This window comes from Marmota flaviventris, chromosome 6 (genome assembly GCF_047511675.1).
Source record: "Marmota flaviventris isolate mMarFla1 chromosome 6, mMarFla1.hap1, whole genome shotgun sequence".
Classification (NCBI taxonomy): Eukaryota; Metazoa; Chordata; class Mammalia; order Rodentia; family Sciuridae; genus Marmota; species Marmota flaviventris.
Window position 1 is genome coordinate 19,568,722 of NC_092503.1, and position 19,493 is coordinate 19,588,214.

The 19,493-nt window shown below is 35.7% G+C and overlaps 1 protein-coding gene across 3 annotated transcripts in view; it reads right to left on the reverse strand.

Moving 5' to 3' along the window:
- The window catches only part of Grm1 (glutamate metabotropic receptor 1), a 380,075-nt gene that overhangs the window by 84,698 nt on the left and 275,884 nt on the right, over positions 1-19,493 (reverse strand). For all 3 annotated transcript variants that reach the window (XM_027938489.2, XM_027938491.2, XM_027938493.2), the window contains exon 3: positions 17,324-17,559. In XM_027938489.2, coding sequence (XP_027794290.2) covers positions 17,324-17,559 — 236 coding nt within the window. The remainder of the gene's footprint in view (positions 1-17,323; positions 17,560-19,493) is intronic.

Sequence of the window (19,493 nt, forward strand, 5' to 3'; positions counted from 1 at the left end):
CTGGAATCTCAGTTTATATAGTTTTACATTTTTTTTCCATTGATGCTAACAAATATCCTACTTTCCACTGGAATGTTAAGTCAGTTAATAAGAACTCTTGGGAAATTTGAGAAATTTTGGAAACCACATAAAGTATGTCTAAAAGCTTAATGAGATTCATTTTTGGTGCTCCACTTCTTATCTCTGTGTCTTTGACCACTGTCTCCAAGATACTTGTACTCATGTCACTGGCTTCATGATGCATGATGTCACCTCTCCACAGTGCCCTACCTTAGTCAAGAAAGTGAGACTTCTCAGGATCCTAACTACTTGTGACTGCAGTCCTCCACAAAACTTGTGAGCACATCCCTCAAAACTTGTGAGCATGTCCCTCCTGTCTTTCACCACGGAGCTACAGCAGCATTGAGGCCAGTCTTGAGCTTCCATTCAAGATAGAACATGATGGGTAAAAGGAATTTTGAGGCAGTGAAAGATTTTGGCCATGGAATCTCTGAGAAATGCTCAATGTCATCTTTCATACATTTTATTTTTAATTCGGTGTATTACACTCTTACCTTGTTATTGTGCCTGGTAAGGAGGGAATATTAAAATACATCATGCATACACTATCTCTGAGGAAATTAGGGTCTAAGAGAGAAGTCTGAAAATATCTTCAAGAAATACAAAGCCTCCTCGTAGAGAGTTCAAAGATGTGTAGATAACATATGGTAACAGATGGTCCAAAGGTGGGGTGAGGTAGGGTTGGGGGAATTCACACTGAGACCAATGACATGGCATTTACCAACAAGTGGATAAACCATGCTGCTCCTTGCTAGTGACCTTCCTTGACCCACTGAAGATATGGAATAAATGAGGTCCAAGGTAGGTTTCTCCTCAGGGTCATGGGATCCTTTCTCCTCAGGTAAGGAATCAAATGAAGATAGTAACAGAAGTCTCAACTTCTCAATATTAATAACATTTTCTCTGAACTGAGTATTTTGGGAGCCTGTGGAAATGGCTGAACAGGAAAATGAAGAATTCAAGAAAACAGAAATAAATACCAGCAGAATCTTATGATAAACATAAAGGAAATAGCATGCCAACCTAATTATAATATATAAGATCAATATATGTCATGATTATATAAGTGAAATGGTTTTAAATATATATACTTATATATTATATGGAAGTATATATAAGGAGGTATAGAATATAATTAACAATTTTACTATCTAAAATTTTTTATGGGACTATCACAATGTATTTCACTTCATTTAATCTCTACCTTTGACATCTATAGTATAAATGAGAAAATCAAGGCCCAGAGATTTCCAGAGCCATATATATCAAGGAGTAAAGCCAGAAAATGAATGAGGGTCTACTATTTCTAGTATACAGATATAGGACTGTGATAGGAATTGTGTTTATATGTGTGAGATATTTTAAAGGTAGGCAGAATTTTTTTAACATTTGTTTATTTATTTATTTTAGGTGTAGATGGACACAACACAATGCTTTTATTTTTATGTGGTGCTGAGGATCGAACCCGGGTCCTGCCCATGCTAGGCGAGCGCTCTACCGCTGAGCCACAGTCCCAGTCCCTAGGATTTTTAATTACACCAATGTCCACAGAATAATTCTAAATGTAGAAAACACCATAAATAATTGAAATTACAGAAAATCCCATCTGTTTCTGGCATATGAAAACTGCATACAGAAGGTAGTTTCAAATTTTTGGCAACCTTGCACTATAGACAGATGTTGGCCAAAAAATATGATTCAGTTTTATGAGCAGCTTCCTCTGGCCAAGATGAACAGAAAAACTCTGATGCAAGGAAAGACAGAGAAAACAGTTATCCTACAATCTACTCCATAAGGTACCTGAAATCCTTGCCTGTTGAAATCTCTTACAGTCCAATCAGTCTCAATATATAATCTGACTTGATGTCTGCCTATGCTAAATCTTCCTATTGAAACTTCTCTTCAAGTATATATGTTTAAAAGTTCTTGGCTTGTTTTGTATCAAAGGAGAAACTAGAAAAAAAGAATGGGATGATTTGGACTCAGTTGGGTCCATTAAATGACATGGTCTAAGCTAGCTGGTCTTCCAGGGAACCCTGGGACAAGTGCTATGGGAACAGTTATTTAGGGGAGGGACCCAACCCTCTGAGACTGCATAGCTGCACTGACTTGACTCTATCATTATCCCTTTCCCACATACCCAAAATGCATTTAAGCATCATGATCCTGGCCCACTTTAAAGATGCTATAGAAATAGCCCAAACAAGCCCTTCATTATTTTACATAAAAGAGATGTTAAGGAAAATGTCTGGACACCAGAAAGTGATCTCTTATTCATAGTTTGAAGAGGATGTTTTCTCAGAACTTACTACCAGGAAGAGTTTCTTTTCTCTGAAGCATCTCAAAAAACTGGTTATGTTTGTTGGTCGTGGATGCCTTTGTTCAGGGTCACACTCGTTGCCCATCTTCAGCTGCAGAACATAATCTAATGATTTGTATTTTGCCTATAAGCACAATCTTGACTTTATCTTATTTTCTTTTATCCTTACCCTTCAGAAACCTCACCCCGTAAGTATCACAGCCAAGAAGTCTAAGGAGACAGCATGACTAAGTGGATTATATTATACATTGAATGGCACACTGGAACAGAACAAGAACCATTAGGTAAAAAGGAATAAAATATAAATAGTAAATGGACTTCAGTTGATAAAATGTATCAATATTGCTTCATTAATTATAATAGACATACTAATGTAACATGTTAACAATGGGGAAAAAATGGTCATAGGATATACATAAGGACGCTGTTCTAGCTCCCCAATATTTTTGTAACTCTTTAGAATTATTCTAAAATTAAAAGTTTGTTTAAAGAAAATTAAGGCACATATAAGGTACCTTATGTTATGCCATAGCTAACTTCCTGGAATTCTTATTTTCTTTTCATTCAAGAACAACAACAAAAAATTATATTGTTGGAACTTTTGTAAATTCTTGTTATAAATAAAATTTGGAATTCAGGTGTTAAGTCATGTACAAAACACATACATACATACAAAACACTTACATGTAAATATAAGCTTTTGGTTAATAGATAACTTGTACATTTTGCCACTATGTTATTAGTTAATATGGGCTATGCCAAATAATCAGGACTGGTACACAGTACCTACAATTCAGTATCTTGATTCGACTATTACTTACTATTATTTATTCATAGCACTGTTTACAAATGTAATAATAGGTATATCCCAAAATACAATATAACTTTTGTTTATATTTTTCCTTTTCAATAAACTCATTTCCAATAGCTCTGTGTCCACTCTCTTAATGTATCTGTATCTCTTTAGAAATGGGGCCCTCAATTAGATTATACTTACAAACTATACAAGTCACTTATGACATAGCTGCTGTAGTTTAAAATGAGAAAATATAAATTTTATAATAAGAATTTTAAACTTAAATAAAACCAATGTTAATTTTAAGAAAAGGTACTGTGACATAGGACATAATCAAAAAGTAACAGAAGATAAAATTTCAAAAGCTGAGAAAATATTTAGCCTTAAAGACAATAAAAATATATAAAAATTAAAATGAGGCACTAATTTTCACAGATTATTTTAGGAATTTAATAATGTATACTTCCTAATATCAATGCTCAAGCAATCCTTGGACAATCTTGTGAAGAACTTGAAGCAGAGACTAGAGAATCCTTAGCCATTTGCTACATGACAATGTTCCTCAATCTCTCAACACACAGAGCAGGAGAACTGTCACTTAAGACAGCATCATACAGCCAGACTTAGGTTATCTTATTGTTGAAATGTGATGTAAATAAATTACCTACAAAGGGAGGAAATGGGAATATGATATTTTTCAACACCTTTTGTACCATGTCATAAGAATTTCTGTATCCTTGTTATTTTGCAAAACCTGCCTCTGCTGTAGAAAAGGTGATATTGGTCTCTCGTGCCCTGTGTGAAAAAGGAAACTCTATTACTGCTCATCAATGCCAATCATGTTAGGTTAAACCTGGAAAGTGGGACAGTTCCATAGAGAGAGGGTCATGATGTCAGACTATGTATGAACCCTTTCCTCGCTGTCTCTTAGGAAACAAAAACCTCCAGTTCTTAACCACAGTAGAAGACTTCACTAATGGAAGTATGAAGACTCTAATAAATGTATTTTGTTGATAAGTCCTTGTGACAAATATCTCTCTGACTTGGAATTCTGAATTTTGCATTCACTGCCTTAAACAATTAATTAATTGGAGCACAAGTAAAGAAGAAAATTTCTCTTCATCTTCCCCAAAGTATTTTTTGACACAGTAATTCTACCTGTTAAAACATTACTTAAGTTCAAAATTCTAAAATGTCTAACCACATATTATATATACATAAGGCTTACCATCTCTTGAATAAAAGGTAGTACTAATTCTGATTTGATAAATTGAAGGTCTACTTCCAAATATTAGGTGACCCTCTCCTGTGGTAGAGATTTCCCATCTTCACTGATGTATTGCTTGAGTATGGAACTTGAATTGATCAATGACATTTAAATGGAAGTAACATATATTTTAGCAGAAGTTTTAAACCCAGTGCTCATTGGCCATGCTTAGCTTTCCTTTTGCCACAATTATTACATAGCATAGAAGACACAGAAGGGTTTTATAATGAATATACACTGGACATGTTGCATGAGTAAGAAATAATTATTTATTGCTCTAAGAACTTATATTAAGGATCATTTGTTTTGTAGTATATATTAGCCTATCCTGACTAGTACAGAAATTGGTACCTAAAAGTAGGGGCAGCAATGAAACATATAGAAAACGGCAGCAGATGGCAAGGATACTGCATCTAGGGTCTAAAGGACACACATCCATTATGCAGTGATAAAATGCTAATATTGTCACATGCCATAACTAGAAAGGCAGACATTTCATTAAATGAGCTTGCATGTTTAGGCAAAGAGTTAGGAAAATTAAATGTTCAGATATAAAAATTAAATTGATTCTTAAAGACCAAACTGTGAAGATTTCTGCTTTAAAAACAAAGAAAGAAAGAAAGAAAGAAGTTTCAGATTCATAGCAAATGATGAAGAAAAAACTCATATTCTTTTGTTAAAATCTTGGGAAAAATTAGTTTGGCACCCATAAATCTTTCAGATGAAGAAAATGGTTAAAAATGAAGAGGTTACAACTGTGGCTTCCCCTTATATATCTGCTAGGCTCCTAAAATTAAGTCCTGAAGGAGAGGATTATCTAAAAAAAGAATTGTAGGCATTGTTATTGGCACATGTTGTGACTGATCAACTAGTTAAAAAATAAATTACACAATTTGAAAGAGTTTTTCTAGGAAAGCTAAAAACATATCAGCCTAGATTAAAAGTGACTATGGAAATTTAAAATACTCCTTGGGCCCCTAACAATTTGGGGCCAGGAAGCAGAGAATGGAGGTCACTTGGTCCCCCCCAAAATCAGTCCTTAATGCCCCATCTGAAGAGGCCAAAGAGATGAGATGAGAAAGAAGAGACCTTCCTAAGATTGAGTGCAAAAGTGCACACTTCCTCAACTACACAGATGGTTTAACTTTCATAGAAACACAATAAAAATGACCTTTTACCTCTGTTACCAAAGACTTATATCCTACACTCCCAGCATCAGTTAACAGGGGCAGCAGGACTGTAGCAGAAGAGTTAGAGAAGATAATCCCTTGTTCTGCCTAGGTATTTAGTGTGGTTGAAAAAATAATGAATAAGGTCCCACAAAGATAACCACATCCTAGTTCCTGAACTTGTAGATAAACTAAGTTACACAGTAAAAGAGGCTTTGAAATATAATTAATCTTCCCTTGAGATGGTGAGGTTATTCTTGATCCTCAAGGTGGGCACAATTTCATCATTAGTCCTTAAAAGTAGAGAACCTTCCCTGGTCATGATCAGAAGAATGTGGTTGAGGAAGAACGGTCAGGCTGATGCAGTATTCCTAGGTTGGTATATGCAGGGAGCGGGCCATGATCCAAGGAATGTAGGTGACTGTGGAAGTTCAAAACAGCATAGAAGCAGATTCTCTCTTAGGGCCTTCATAAAAGAATGTGGGCCTCTGACTCTCTTACCTTAGCTCAGGGAGACCCTCATCAGACTCCTAGCCTACAGAACTGTAGCATAATAAATGTGTATTGTTTAAGCTACTGAGTTTATAGTAATTTATTACAGCAGCAATAGAAAATTAATACATCTAGTAACTATCCAATCTGGATATAAAGAAATATAGTATTTGGCCATGACTTACTGGTTTCAGAATACCAATGCTTTAATGCAAAACAAACCTACCAATAAAAAATAAAATAAAGCAAGCACAAGAGAATGATTGAGCACCAGGAATTACTAAACTCTCTTTAGCTGTCTCCAATGCCATATCCAGAGCCAAAACATTAGCAAGCTCCCAATTTGGACAGTGATAGATGATTCCAAATTTGGATTTTTAAAAAAAGTGCTAAATGGCTCATAAATTTTAAGTATAATTTTTTTCTGTCCTTAAAATAAATGTTTGGACTTACTCCAAGGATTCTGATTCAATTGGTATATTGTAGGACCAAGACTGATATAGAAAAGTACTTTCTGAAAAGCTTTCCTGATGATTTTGATAAGCCAGCTCAAGACCTATGCTTTAAAAGACAAGATTCTATTCTCAGCAATTCAGATTTGGGACTATTAATTTAGCTGAAAAGATCAAATAATAGTATTAAACTGATTGACACATTAGATACAGATCTATTTGAGGCAAATCTGCATGGATTCAATTTACTGGCATTTCTGACAGATTTTAAATATTTGTCACCATGTAATTCCTGTGGATACCCACCAAACCTATAAAGATTTATGTTGTAACAGTGTTGTGTACCAACCAATGACATTCCAGAGAAAGATGGGTTAGTAAATAATTAAAGAGGTCCCATCATCGTATGACATGACATTGACTTAAACCCAAGTGATTATAACATATTCAAGACTATGTCACAGAGCTCTTTGGTGTGGGTTTAACAGACAGCCCCTGGATATAAAGTATGACTCTGGGTACATTAGTGTGGTATGGAGACACAGGAACTACATTGTTAGTGTTACTGATGGGTTGAGTAGACAGGGTCATGCTTTATCCATGTGAGGTTGGTTTTCAGGAAAAGCAGCCTCTAAAGAATTTACCACTAGGGCATCTACTCAGCCAGTTCTTTAGTCATGGCAACATTGACTATATAGTTTCAATAGCTATTATGACTGACAACTTGGCTCCAAATATGGACATAAAATATTCCCTTCATCTTAATTATCACCTCAAAGTAGCAGAAGTAATGTAACATTAGAGCAAACTCCTCAAGAAGCAATCCAGAAGTCTCATTATCTCTTGAATTCTAATAAGCCCTGGATGTTTTCTGTTTGATTCCATTACAAAGCTGCCTTCTCAACTGTGTATCTCCATAATGAACAGGACTAAAGGGGGATAAAGGAAGTTAAACACACACCTACCACATGATCCAGACATTCTATGCCTGGGAATTAGGCCAAGAGAAATAAAGTATGTATCTATGCTTGTACATGGAGGTTATATTTGTAATAACCCCAAACTGGAAACAACCAATACCCAAATAAATAAACATATGATGTATACAAATAACAGAACATTAATTGGCAATTAACTGGAATTAACTGTTAATATATGCAATAAAATGATGAATCTCAAAATAATTGTGTGAATAAAGGAAAGCAGGCAAAAAAGAGTACAGAATACATAATACCATTTATATTAAAAATTCAGAAATTGCAAATAAACTATAGTTTCAGAAAGCCAATAACTGATTTTGTGGGGATGCAGATAAACTGTGATAGAGGAGAAGGGTTTTCAATGAGACACAAAGGAATTTTGGGCATGATAAGTTCATTATCTTAATTGTGTAATTTCTTGGTCATATACCTGTGTCAAAACTTACCAAACAGTGCATTTTAAGTGTGTGAAATTCATTGTATTCCAATTATCCCTCACTAAAGCTATAAAAAAACAGGAAAAGAATAGTGGGCCAGACCCCAACTCTATTTGATCATACTCCTTGTGACAAAAAAAAAAAAAAAACTGTTCCTACTTATGATAGCCAGAATTATGACTTTACTTAGTGTGAATTTCCAGACATGAAATGCAAAAGTGTTCTCTTGCTGAGAAGCAATACAACTTATATGATGTAGATTAACCCCATATGTAGTCCACTGAGACAATCTAAAATATAACAGCCACTCATGACAGGGTGAAATGTTTATGAAGAATAGCCACAGGTTTTTGTTTTATTTTGTTTTTGTTTGTTTGTTTGTTTTAGGTACCAGGGACTGAACTCAAGGGCACTTAACCATTGAGCCACATCCCTGGCCCTTTTTATTTTGAGACAGGATCCCACTAGGTTGCTTACAGCTCTGATAAGTTGCTGAGGCTAGCTTCAAACCTGAAATCCTCCTGCCTTAGCCTTCCAAGTTGCTGGGATTACAGGCATGAGCCACCTCACCCAGCAGCCACAGATTTTAAGCATTAGAAATGCCAACTCTCAAATTTGTTCAGAAGGCAGACTAGACTATATGAGGTAGCAGTCAACTTTACAAATATGCAAATTATTTAGTAAGGAGAATTATTATCCAATTTTTAAAAAATCTATTAATGGATTGGACCAAATTCTAATAATAATTGTAGTATATGAACCTTTAGCTAATCTTTAGATAATTGTTTACAGATTAAAACTATATAATTACCCAGTAATATATAACTATAAATTAATGGTTTCTATTAAAAGATAACAACAGGGCTAGGGTTGTGGCTCAGCGGTGGAGCAATTGCCTTGCACATTCGAGACCTGGGTTCAATCCTCAGCACCACATAAAAATAATTAAGTGAAATAAAGTTATTGTGTCCAACTAACTACAAAATAAATACCTTAAAAAAAGATAAAACAGTGACCATTCACTGTAGTGAGTGTTCAATGACTCAAATAATTTTTCTTTTTGTACTTCAAATTTGTATAGGCTTATTACTATGCATCATTTAAGTGCTTTGGAAACATAACCAAGATGTATATAAAGTAAAAGAACATAGGGCTGGAGATGTAGCTCAGTATTAGAGCACTTACTTGCCTAATATTCATGAGGCTCTGGGTTCCATTCCCACTACAGAAAAAAGAAAAGAAAGAAGGAAAAACTCATGCCCTTGCATCAACTTTTATGCCTTTTGGGTGATAAAACATGTACATATTTTTCTAAAGTCTTCTAATATTAAAAATGACATGGAATAAAGAACTATCCAAAAAGGCTAGTGAGTACTTGCCTGCTTTTTATGAAAATCACTCCTTCTTATCTTCAGCAGCAAATACTTAGAAATCACCAAGCAAGTTGCAGCCTTGGCTCATTCCAATAAGACTAAATCAATTTCCAGCTGTTATAGTAAGGATATTCAACAAATTGCTCAAAACACTAACTTGTGAATTAGAGCCAAATAACCAAAATAACAATCAAACTTGCATTTATGGAATTAGTAAAGTAGAACACAGCATGGAGCAACTACCTACAATAACAGAAATCCACATCTGTGCAATACAATACAACATGGTAGTTACTAGGTACAGGTAGCTGTTGAACTGTGGCTTGTAAAAGAAGAAATGAAAAATTGCTTTCATTTAATTTTTGTTAATTTAAATTTAAATATAAATAGATACATGTGGGTAGTGGCTGCATCTGACAGCACCAACCAAAAGTGTTAACAAGAAACAGGAAGAGCAACATCGAGCTTATTGTATGCGTATTTTTGAAGCTTCATGTATATGTGATAGCAATATTTGTCTAGGAAAATATAATGCCCAGATGTAACTCAAGGTAAGATCACTTTTATTCTTCCAAGTACACTTCTGAAACATGGTTCCATAAGGCAATTTAGACCAGCATTGGACAAGTACATATGCTGCTTGGTTTTGAGGGTGTTGGGTCAGCTATGACTGTGTCCCAATTTTCAGCACTTCCTCTATGCACATAAAAATTCATAAGTAGAATATTTTCACTGCCTTGGGTGGGGGGTTTTAAAATCTTCTTCATTACTAAATCTATGGAAATGTTTGGTTTGTTCCATGAGGTCTGGGATGCAATATTGTACCATTCCTCTTAGGAAAGGAAAAGATTGAGTATTTCAGCACACCAAGATAAGACATTATATTCCTTTGTTTAATAAGAAATGATTGTTCCATGTAAGAGTCTTGGATTGCAAGGCTAGAGAGACCTTGTATTAGTTACCTACTACCATAACAAAGCTACATAACAAACCAGCCTCAAGGTTTAGTGGTAAATAACAAGAATTTGCTTAGTCCATGAATCTCGGAGTCACCTGGGAAGGTCTGCTGCTCTGAGTTGGACATGACTCATTTCATCTGGGTGCACACATGCGTCAGTAGTCAGGTAGTACATTGGCTTGGGACTGGCTGATCTAGGACATCCTCAACCTAGAGGTCATTCTCTTTCTGATCCATGTTATTTCCATCTTCTGGAGGTTAACTCAGGTTTTTTAATATTGCTCAGAAAGGGTTTCAAGAATGAGAATGGGAGTAGGTCAAACCTCTGGGGCTCTAGACTTGGAGTTAATAATGCCTTATAATGTCAGTTGAGATATTCAAGGTCAAGAACAAAATCCTATCTCTTAATGAGGGGAGACACAAAGCCATATTTCAAAGAGCATAGGTACAAGGAGGGGTGGACAAATGTGGCATTTTCCCCAAACCTCAATTAATAGTGTCGACTTCCTGGTAAAGTTAAATTATATCCTCAGGAGTGCATATTGGCATTTGAACCAAACATCCAAGGTGGGAATAAAATAAGTATTACACTCAGACTCAATGAGCTTAATTAAAATCTATCTCAATTTATAGACCATCTCAGTCTGGATCAAACTGTAATGGGCTCCTCTTATCTGGCCTTATGTAATAGGTTACTTCATACATACTTTAGAATGTTCATAAAAATTGGAAAACTAATAATAAGGAAAAGTTATTAATATAATCAGTACCTGTCTAAAATTATGAATGGTTTTCTCCAAGCTACTAGAATAAGATTCTCCTTGCTTGAAAGTCTTGAAAGTGTATCTTCCCCGATATATAATTCTGTTTTCTGCTACTATGACAGAATACTATAAACTGGGTAAGTTGTAAACAGTAGAAGTTTGGGTCATGGTTCTGGAGGCTGGGAAGTTCAATATCTGGGGTTCCATCTGGGGATCATCCTTTATGCTGCATCATCCCGTGGAGTGAGGTAGAAGGGCAAATGGAACCAAGAGACAGAGAGAATGGGGGTCAAAATTAAGTTCTTTCTTGGGGAGTTCATCCCTGTGAAAATGGCATTAATTCATTCATGAAGACTTTCAAAAGTCCTAATCATCTCTTATAAGTTCAATCTCCTAATATCATCATAATAGCAATTAAATTTCAACATGAGATTTAGAGGGGACATTCCCACCACAGTGCCAGACTAGCTGTCATTATCTTACTAGTCATGATTCTTTGGTGAGCATTACATACATCTGCCAAATTCTTTCATTATGTCTTGGACAATGGCCAAATACAATATGCTAGCTGTAAAAAGCATTGTGCCCATCTGCTTCCAGTTGGTACAGAGCATAAGGGGAGAAAACAAAATTTGGTTGCAAATTCAGTAGGTTGTGGGAAAAAAGCTGATAAGAACATAGTGAACCCAATAAATTTATATAGTTAATATACAACTAGCCACAGCAAATATTAATATGACTATGGAACAAGACAATTGCAATACAAGCTTGCTAAGGAAACCCAAACTTATCATGCTCTTAGACCAATAATTACATATTTATGAATCTATTAAAAGGGAACAATCCCAAAATAGCACCAACAACCATGAAAACTGTGCCATATTCACTGTTTCTTAATAAGGAAAATTGGAAGTGTCCTAAATATTCAACAATATAAGAATTGCTAAGTAATTATAGTTTTTCATTGGATAGAACACTGTAGGGTTATTAAAATTGTGGTTATAAAGCCATGCAGCAACTTCAAAAATATGTGAAATACAATCCTAAAGGAAAAAATAAGGTAGAATTACATGCACACTGTCATTACAACTACACAAACAAATGGGAAGAATGCTGAGTTTCATGCAGAGCTAGTAGGAGTTGCCTTAGAACTCCTTATTTTCAAAAGCCTTAGAAATGTTCATATCTTTGATTGAACTTCTGGTAACTTAACACAACTTCTGGACATATAACTTAAGAAAAATACCTAAAATGAAAAAGAAAGTTTACAAAGAAAAAATTTTTACCACATGCCAAAGCATCTTTCTTTAAAATTTGTGAAAAACTCAAAACAACCAAATGTATAGGAAGAATAAAATGGTTAAATGAATTTATCTTGGTGGACATACTGGCATATGCCTGTAATCCCAGTGACTCAAGAGGCTGAGACACTGGGATTTGAGGTCAGTCCCAACAATTTAGGGAGGCCCTAAAGAGCTTACCTGTCTCAAAATAAGAAATATAAAGGGCTAGGTGTGTATCTCAGTAGTCCAGCATATTCAGGTTCAACTTCTAGTACCAAAAAAATAAAATAAAAATAAAAAGTTGCATCTTAACAGTATGCAAAGTATTATGCATTAAGAATGAAAGAGTTTAATGACAAAGAGAAATTTATAACTTCATAAGAAAAAAGCAATATGAATTTTTTAAAAAGCAATATGTAAAATATTAGCTACACGATTTAAAACTATATAGAGAAAAATGAAACGAATGGTGGTTAGATAAGAACAATTTTTTAAAGCTCTTCATCTTTCTCATGCACTACTATGTTTATAAGTTGCACAAGATGAGCATCAAAAGCAAGTATTACTTTGAAAGTCAAAAAATTTTAAAAAAACTAATAGGAAAGAAAATAAAAGTAAATATCAGTATTTACACTTACTATGTGCAAGGATAACTGACTAAGGGTTATATGATTATTTGTCTAGTTTCTACATGATGGAATGTAATTATATTAAACTTATAACTTCAAAACCCATAGTTTTTATGAGGTAATCTATGCTAGACTTCACTTTCCAGTAAGACATGATTCTATTATTACTCTTTTACATTTATGTAAGTCCAGAAGGGCCCCCACATCCATGGGTTTCACTCTGCAGATTCAACTGGTCTTAGACTGAAAATATATATTTTTAAATTATCTATACTGAACATGTCCACATATTTTCCTAGTCACTATCCCCTAAACAATGCAATATACCAACTGTTTATGTAGAATTTGCAATACATTAGGTATTTAATGTAATTTAGAGATTTGATTTAAAGTATACTGGAGGATGTGTATATATTATATACAAATATTATTCCATTTTATACAAGGGAAATGAGCATCCTTGAATTTGGGTATTTGAGTGCCCCATAACAAATCTCATAGATATCAAGGGACAAGTGAGTGGCTTATAGATTGCAAATTCTTCACTAGTATTATTTCACTGCAAAGTAATTCATTGCCATTATTTCATTCACTTCTCACAGCACCTGTGTGAGGTAGATATTGTTATCTACATGTTACACTTGTAAAACCTGAGTCTCAGAGGTTAAGTGAAGTTGTCCAAGTTATGTGAGAAATTCATAACTGAACAGTATTGTACCAGTTCTTGTGCGGCCCAACACTATACTCTACCAGCTGCTAAGGGATCTTTATAATGATTCTCTTCAGGAACAATAAGCCCTGTGCCATTGCAAACATGATCTAAATCTCTTAAGCATTAAATAACTTACTAAAAGAGTGACTTTGATTTGCTTTGTATCTACTCTTTTCATTGTCTTCACAATTATTACATCTTTCAAAGTTTGTCTTTGATGTTTCAGTTAGTGCTTTCCCCAACACATCTCCAATCCCTTGATATACTCGACTAATTAAACAGTGATGTGGATTTTGCGTGAAGCACTTTTTAATTAGCCACAGTGATTCCCAAATTACTCAGTCTTGACGCGGGACCCTTAATATTCAAACTGGCAATTTAGTGCATATAAACTCTTTATTTAAATAGTGACATCTGAGATTAAGCTCAACAAAGGTTTCTATGGAAACTAACAGCAATATCAAAACTTTCCAAAACATCAGAAGTGTAAAAATGAATGACATAAAAAATAGCTATCGATATTCTGAAAAGTTAATTTCACTCCTCTCACTAATTTCCCTAAATGTGCCTGCATATTCATAACAAGACTCAGGAATTAATTTGCTATGAGAGAATCCTAAGTGGGTAAGAATAACACAGGAAGTGAAAGTTCATGTTGTTTGTCAATAGTATTGAAGCTGATGTCATAGAAATACAGAGGTTAAAGCTGAAAAGCAATATAAGTTCACATGAATGAATACAAACAGATAATATAGATAAAACTGCCAAAATTTTAGAATCTCTGCAGGAGAAAAAAAATCAATATATTTTGTGAATTGGTTCCTAATGGAAAGTTAAATAAGACTTCTGCCTTCCTTTGAACTAAGAACATAGGGAAACATTTTCTAAACTTGACACCAGAATGAAATGCAAACATAAACATGTTTATGAAATGTTGCAATTGCTCTTTAAAATAGCTTTGAGATTCAAGCACAATGTAAGAACAATTCATGAGTTTTGCAAGCTGTTAATTCCTGCTGTGAATGTTAATCAAATTCCAGCTTTAACCTTGACATTTACATGAGCCCTGACAATTGAAAACCCAAAATATTAGTGTACATGCCTACAGAGGTCAAATTTTTTTTAATGAGGGCTCAAGTCATAAAACGTTTTCTAAAACTCCTTACATAAAGACATCCAAGCATGTTTAATATGTGTACTGATGGAAAAGTGACAGACCACTAAAAAGTCTCAAATTTAACACGCCCCAAACCAACCTCCTGGTTTTTCCCCAGCCTGCTCTTCCCTAAGTGTTGAAGTCTCAATGATGACACCAGCTCTCCAGGTTCTCAAACCAGTCATTCTTGGCAATTCTGTCAGCAAATCCCCTCAGGTCTTATTTAAAATAAACTGAGCACTGAACACCTGTCTCCATCTTCTTGCTACTACTGTGATGCAATTCCCCAGTCTCACACCTCCCTATCAGCTATGGGCCTTGCTTCTGTATCCCCTGGCTCCAGCAACCTGATCCCTTACTGTTCTCCTAAACCAGACACATTCATTCCTCTTTTCACATGCTGTTCCCTCTACTTGGAAAACCCTTCCCTAATGCTCTGATGACTCATTCTCTCATCTCCTTCAGGTTTTAAACCATTTCCTAAGTGAGGCTTTCTCCGTTCATTCTTTTTAAAGTTGCAATCCCTCCACCCCCTTGCTCTCTAATCCCATGCCTTGTTTTCTCCATAGGTCTTATGATTCCATAAATGAGTATCCACTTTCCTTAAGTTATTTTTGTGGTTATTGTTTATTGTCTATTTTCCTGCACAGCATTGTAAGGTCCTAGAATGAAGCCTGACACCGAGTACAACTAAAATCTGTTTAATGTTGAATAAAAGAAATTGTGTGAAATAATGGGCCTAACTTTTCTTAAAAAACAAACAAAAAAACTCCCTACACCATAAGATGATATAAATTAGCTGATCAATTAACTAACAAGAATTGACTGAGTCCAGAGACTAATGTTGTACAGGGTTCTATGAGGGACACAAGAGCTCTCTCTGCATAGATTCTCCATTTATAAAAGAAAACATTTCTTAGGAAGCAATTAGAGAACAAGACCTCATATAGGCTGTCCAGGAGGCATGGGTTCTCATTCTGTTGTTGGCAATAACTATATGAATCTTGGGTAACTATTGTCCCATCAATCCTCAACATCTTAAAATTTGCAAGGAGACTTTCCTAGATGCATAGCTTCTGTGGTTCTATTACCTCAGAGAAATGAGAAGTGAGCAGAAAACTATTAATACATAGTTTAGCACTTATCTTCCATTCCTCCTGCCTCTTAGTTGGATTGTATGTCTGAACCTCCCTAGAAGCCACACTGAGGTTGGTCTAAAGACCTTTATTGAAAATAAATCCACACCAGAAAATTTTCCAGGGAACTGGACCAAACTTCATCAAGTCTGATAAACATTGATGTGTTTATACATATTGCTGTTTTAAAGAATTTTCTAACATCAAAATGTAAATATTATTGAAGATAGAAATAGTTTATGTAATTAGTATTATTCTTTCTCCATTTTGTACAAACCCATTGCCTCTAGTTATTTATCTGTTTCATGAGTGGGGAGTGATAGCTTTGAATTTTCCCAAAAGGATCATGATTTCCTATAAGTCCAGAGTTGCTGATTTTTCCCTTCTCTCTTTTCCTTCTATACAGTGTTTTTTTTTATTGAGATGTGGTATGAACAGATGGATTCCTGACATTTCTAAATATTATCTGCTCAGCTGAGAGAGGAAATAAATGTCAGACCTCTGTTGTGCCAGACAAATGAGGTCAAGGGTAGACTTCACAACCCACCATCATGAGAAGATCATCATGCTATGCTACCAATCCAGTATGGATGACTGGCTTTGAATGGCACCATGAGAGACCTTAGATGTCTATGTCTATTGCACAGACAATAGTGAAAAAGAACAGGGACAACAATGTCCCCATGCAGTAATGATAATGCTTATAAAAGTTAAGTGTTAAGTAGTTTGGGCTAATGTATTTCTATGGAAAAGGAGCATGCTGTGGAGTTCAGCAGGCCCCTGAAAACCTTGGGATAATGTGCTATCCTTTCCTGGCATGCATGAGCAGTGCCCAGAAAATACCTCTCCAACCAGGAACCATCCTCTGGTCGACGGATAAGGTTACAATTTCTTGGCTCCTATGTCCATAAACATCATGTTGGTGGTATAGAATATGATGATATGGGTATTAAGCAAGTCATAAAGGTGGGGGGGGGGGAGGATCAAACCAGTGTTGCTTACTGATCTCTGTGGTAGTATCTCCTAAGTATACATGCAATAAATCTTCCCCCTGGCTCAAGTACTAGAAATCCAATTTCTTAGTTGGCTTTTCATTTATTTAGGCTAACTCTTCTTATCAGTTGCTCTCTGATACATCAAAGCAGTCTTCCCAGAATACAGGACCATGAATCCCTGGGGGTTATACATGCTTACTTTGTTCTAGCTATTATTGTAGTGAGATAGTCCTTCTGTCTTTGGATCTCCAGCACTGGTACTTTCTATTCTCATTCAACAGCCTGTAATGGAGTTGAAGGAGATGACCAAAGCTCTGTAGTGTTATTTGGTAAACACGAGTTACCTGTACAGATTCTTTTAAAGTTGGGATTTTCCAGAAGGTGTCCTGGTAGGCGGCACTGGAACCGATGTTGCCAGAATTCAGGGAACCAGGGATTCCTCGTATTAGTGTCCAGCCTCAGTTTCAGGAAATAATCATCAAATGACCTGACCTCCGGAGACTGCAGCTTTATCGTGATTCCCCCGTTGGCTTCCACCTCATAACCTTCAATGACTTCATCTCTGTCTGCCCATCCATCACTAAAAATGCAGGGATCAGGGTGGGGAGAGAAAAAGACAAACGTCTCACAAATAGAGCTCAGAGTTATGTACTAATGAAGAAATCCAGACAAGGCTAAAGTCTATTTTAGGTTAGCATTACTACCCATCAATGATTCTCTCTTTGGCAGAAAGTTGTAAAAATAAAATATTCTATTTATTTTTTCTTCACAGTACTGAAGTCATCATGATGATGATGGTAGAAATAATTACAACAGCTAAAGTTCCTTGAGCATTCACTAGTCATCAAATTTTGGGCTCTTCACTTTATTGAGATGGAAAATATTCAGCAACTAGCTGAGGTCTTCCTGGATCAGGTAATCTGGCTTCCATGTCCTGTACTCCTTACCACTAAATCACAGAGCCTATCAGTCACTGCCCAGATCAGAGAAAAATATAACTGAGGCACTTGGGACCTCACAGTAAGAGCTCACCAAGCTTGCAACATTGTGGACAAGATCATTATGTGAACTGTACTAGAAAACTGATTTATCTCTGAAACATACCAATCATGGTTTTGATTCCTGGGACATTTTTTTCAATCTTGTCTGCCAGAGAAGTGACCAGATTTTTTTTTTTTCCTAATGCTGTCTCAAAATAATAGCTTTAATGAAAAACAATCTCACCCTCAAGTGTAAAAAGAATCCATCTTCTCACCATATGGGGGCTCACTGACATTTGATTAAGTGGGTTAGAATTTTTTAAACATGCTTACCTTCTAAAATATTCACATCTACCATGGGTTATGTAGCCCCAGTTTAATTCAGGTGTTTATGTGAGCCAGCCATAAGAGGGCATCAAGGAAAAATTGTACTACACAGAATTGAATAGGCCAATGTGGCTTTATTCAAGATTGTTACAATATGTAATGGGTAGTGGAAAATAACCCATCTCTGTCAGAGTGTCTTATTTGCTTCTCATAGAGCAGGGAACTGGGCCAAATATATTTGACTGACCATAGCTCACCCCTTGTTACATGAGCTCAGTTGGGATAACTGTGTTTTCTCCCTTGCTGAGCTAATTGATGCACTTCCTCTCTAGATTCTTCCCCACAAACTACACATGAGTCATATTTCCAACAGGTCCAGGGTTATAGGAGATGTGTGTTGGTGGCGATGGATTCCTTCAGACAGTGATGTCTGCTCTGAGATGTAAAGGGGTCAGCATAGCTCAGGTAAAGAGAAGAAGAAGGACTGGCATCAAGCTTCCTGGTAGATGAACACAGAAAAAAGATCACAGGACATTTAAGGGGTTTGGAAGTAGTCAGCTGAGCTGGATCACAGAGAAGTGCTGAATGAGATGGGGGTGGGCACATAAATCCCAACCTAGACACAATTAGCCTGAGGACCTTGGGAAGTTCTTGAAGTTTGTAAAGCCTGTTCTTCAACAAGAGTTCTTAGCTCTCCCCCTTCATGGTAAGTGACCTGAATATAGTTTAAGTGGGTCCTTTGCTCATGATCACTGAAAATGATGGCCAGTCAAACTGATCAGAAAGATTGACTCCTTCATCTATTTGCTCAAATCTACTGAGTGGCCCAACCTTGATTGATTATTTACTTTTACACTTATTGATATTTACTAACAACTTCTCCAGCGATATGGAGACTTGAGCCACAGTTCATGTCATGTTCAAAAGAAGGGTAAAAATAAAACTAGTTAGCCTTTTAAGAAATTCTGCCTCTGAGTAAAATTTGAAATCAAAATGACTTGTAACATGAAGAAAATAATTATTTTTTTGACATAAAGGTTAGACTTGAAGTGTTTCTCTCCAAGGTTTAATATTATAAGAGATTGGTTTAGAGTCTGTACCAGAAACTCAAGATCTCACGATTTTGAAAAGTATATGAAATGAGCGTTCTATGATGTGTCTGCACTTTTTTTGAGTCATGCTCACTTCTATAAAGTCAAATGTCATG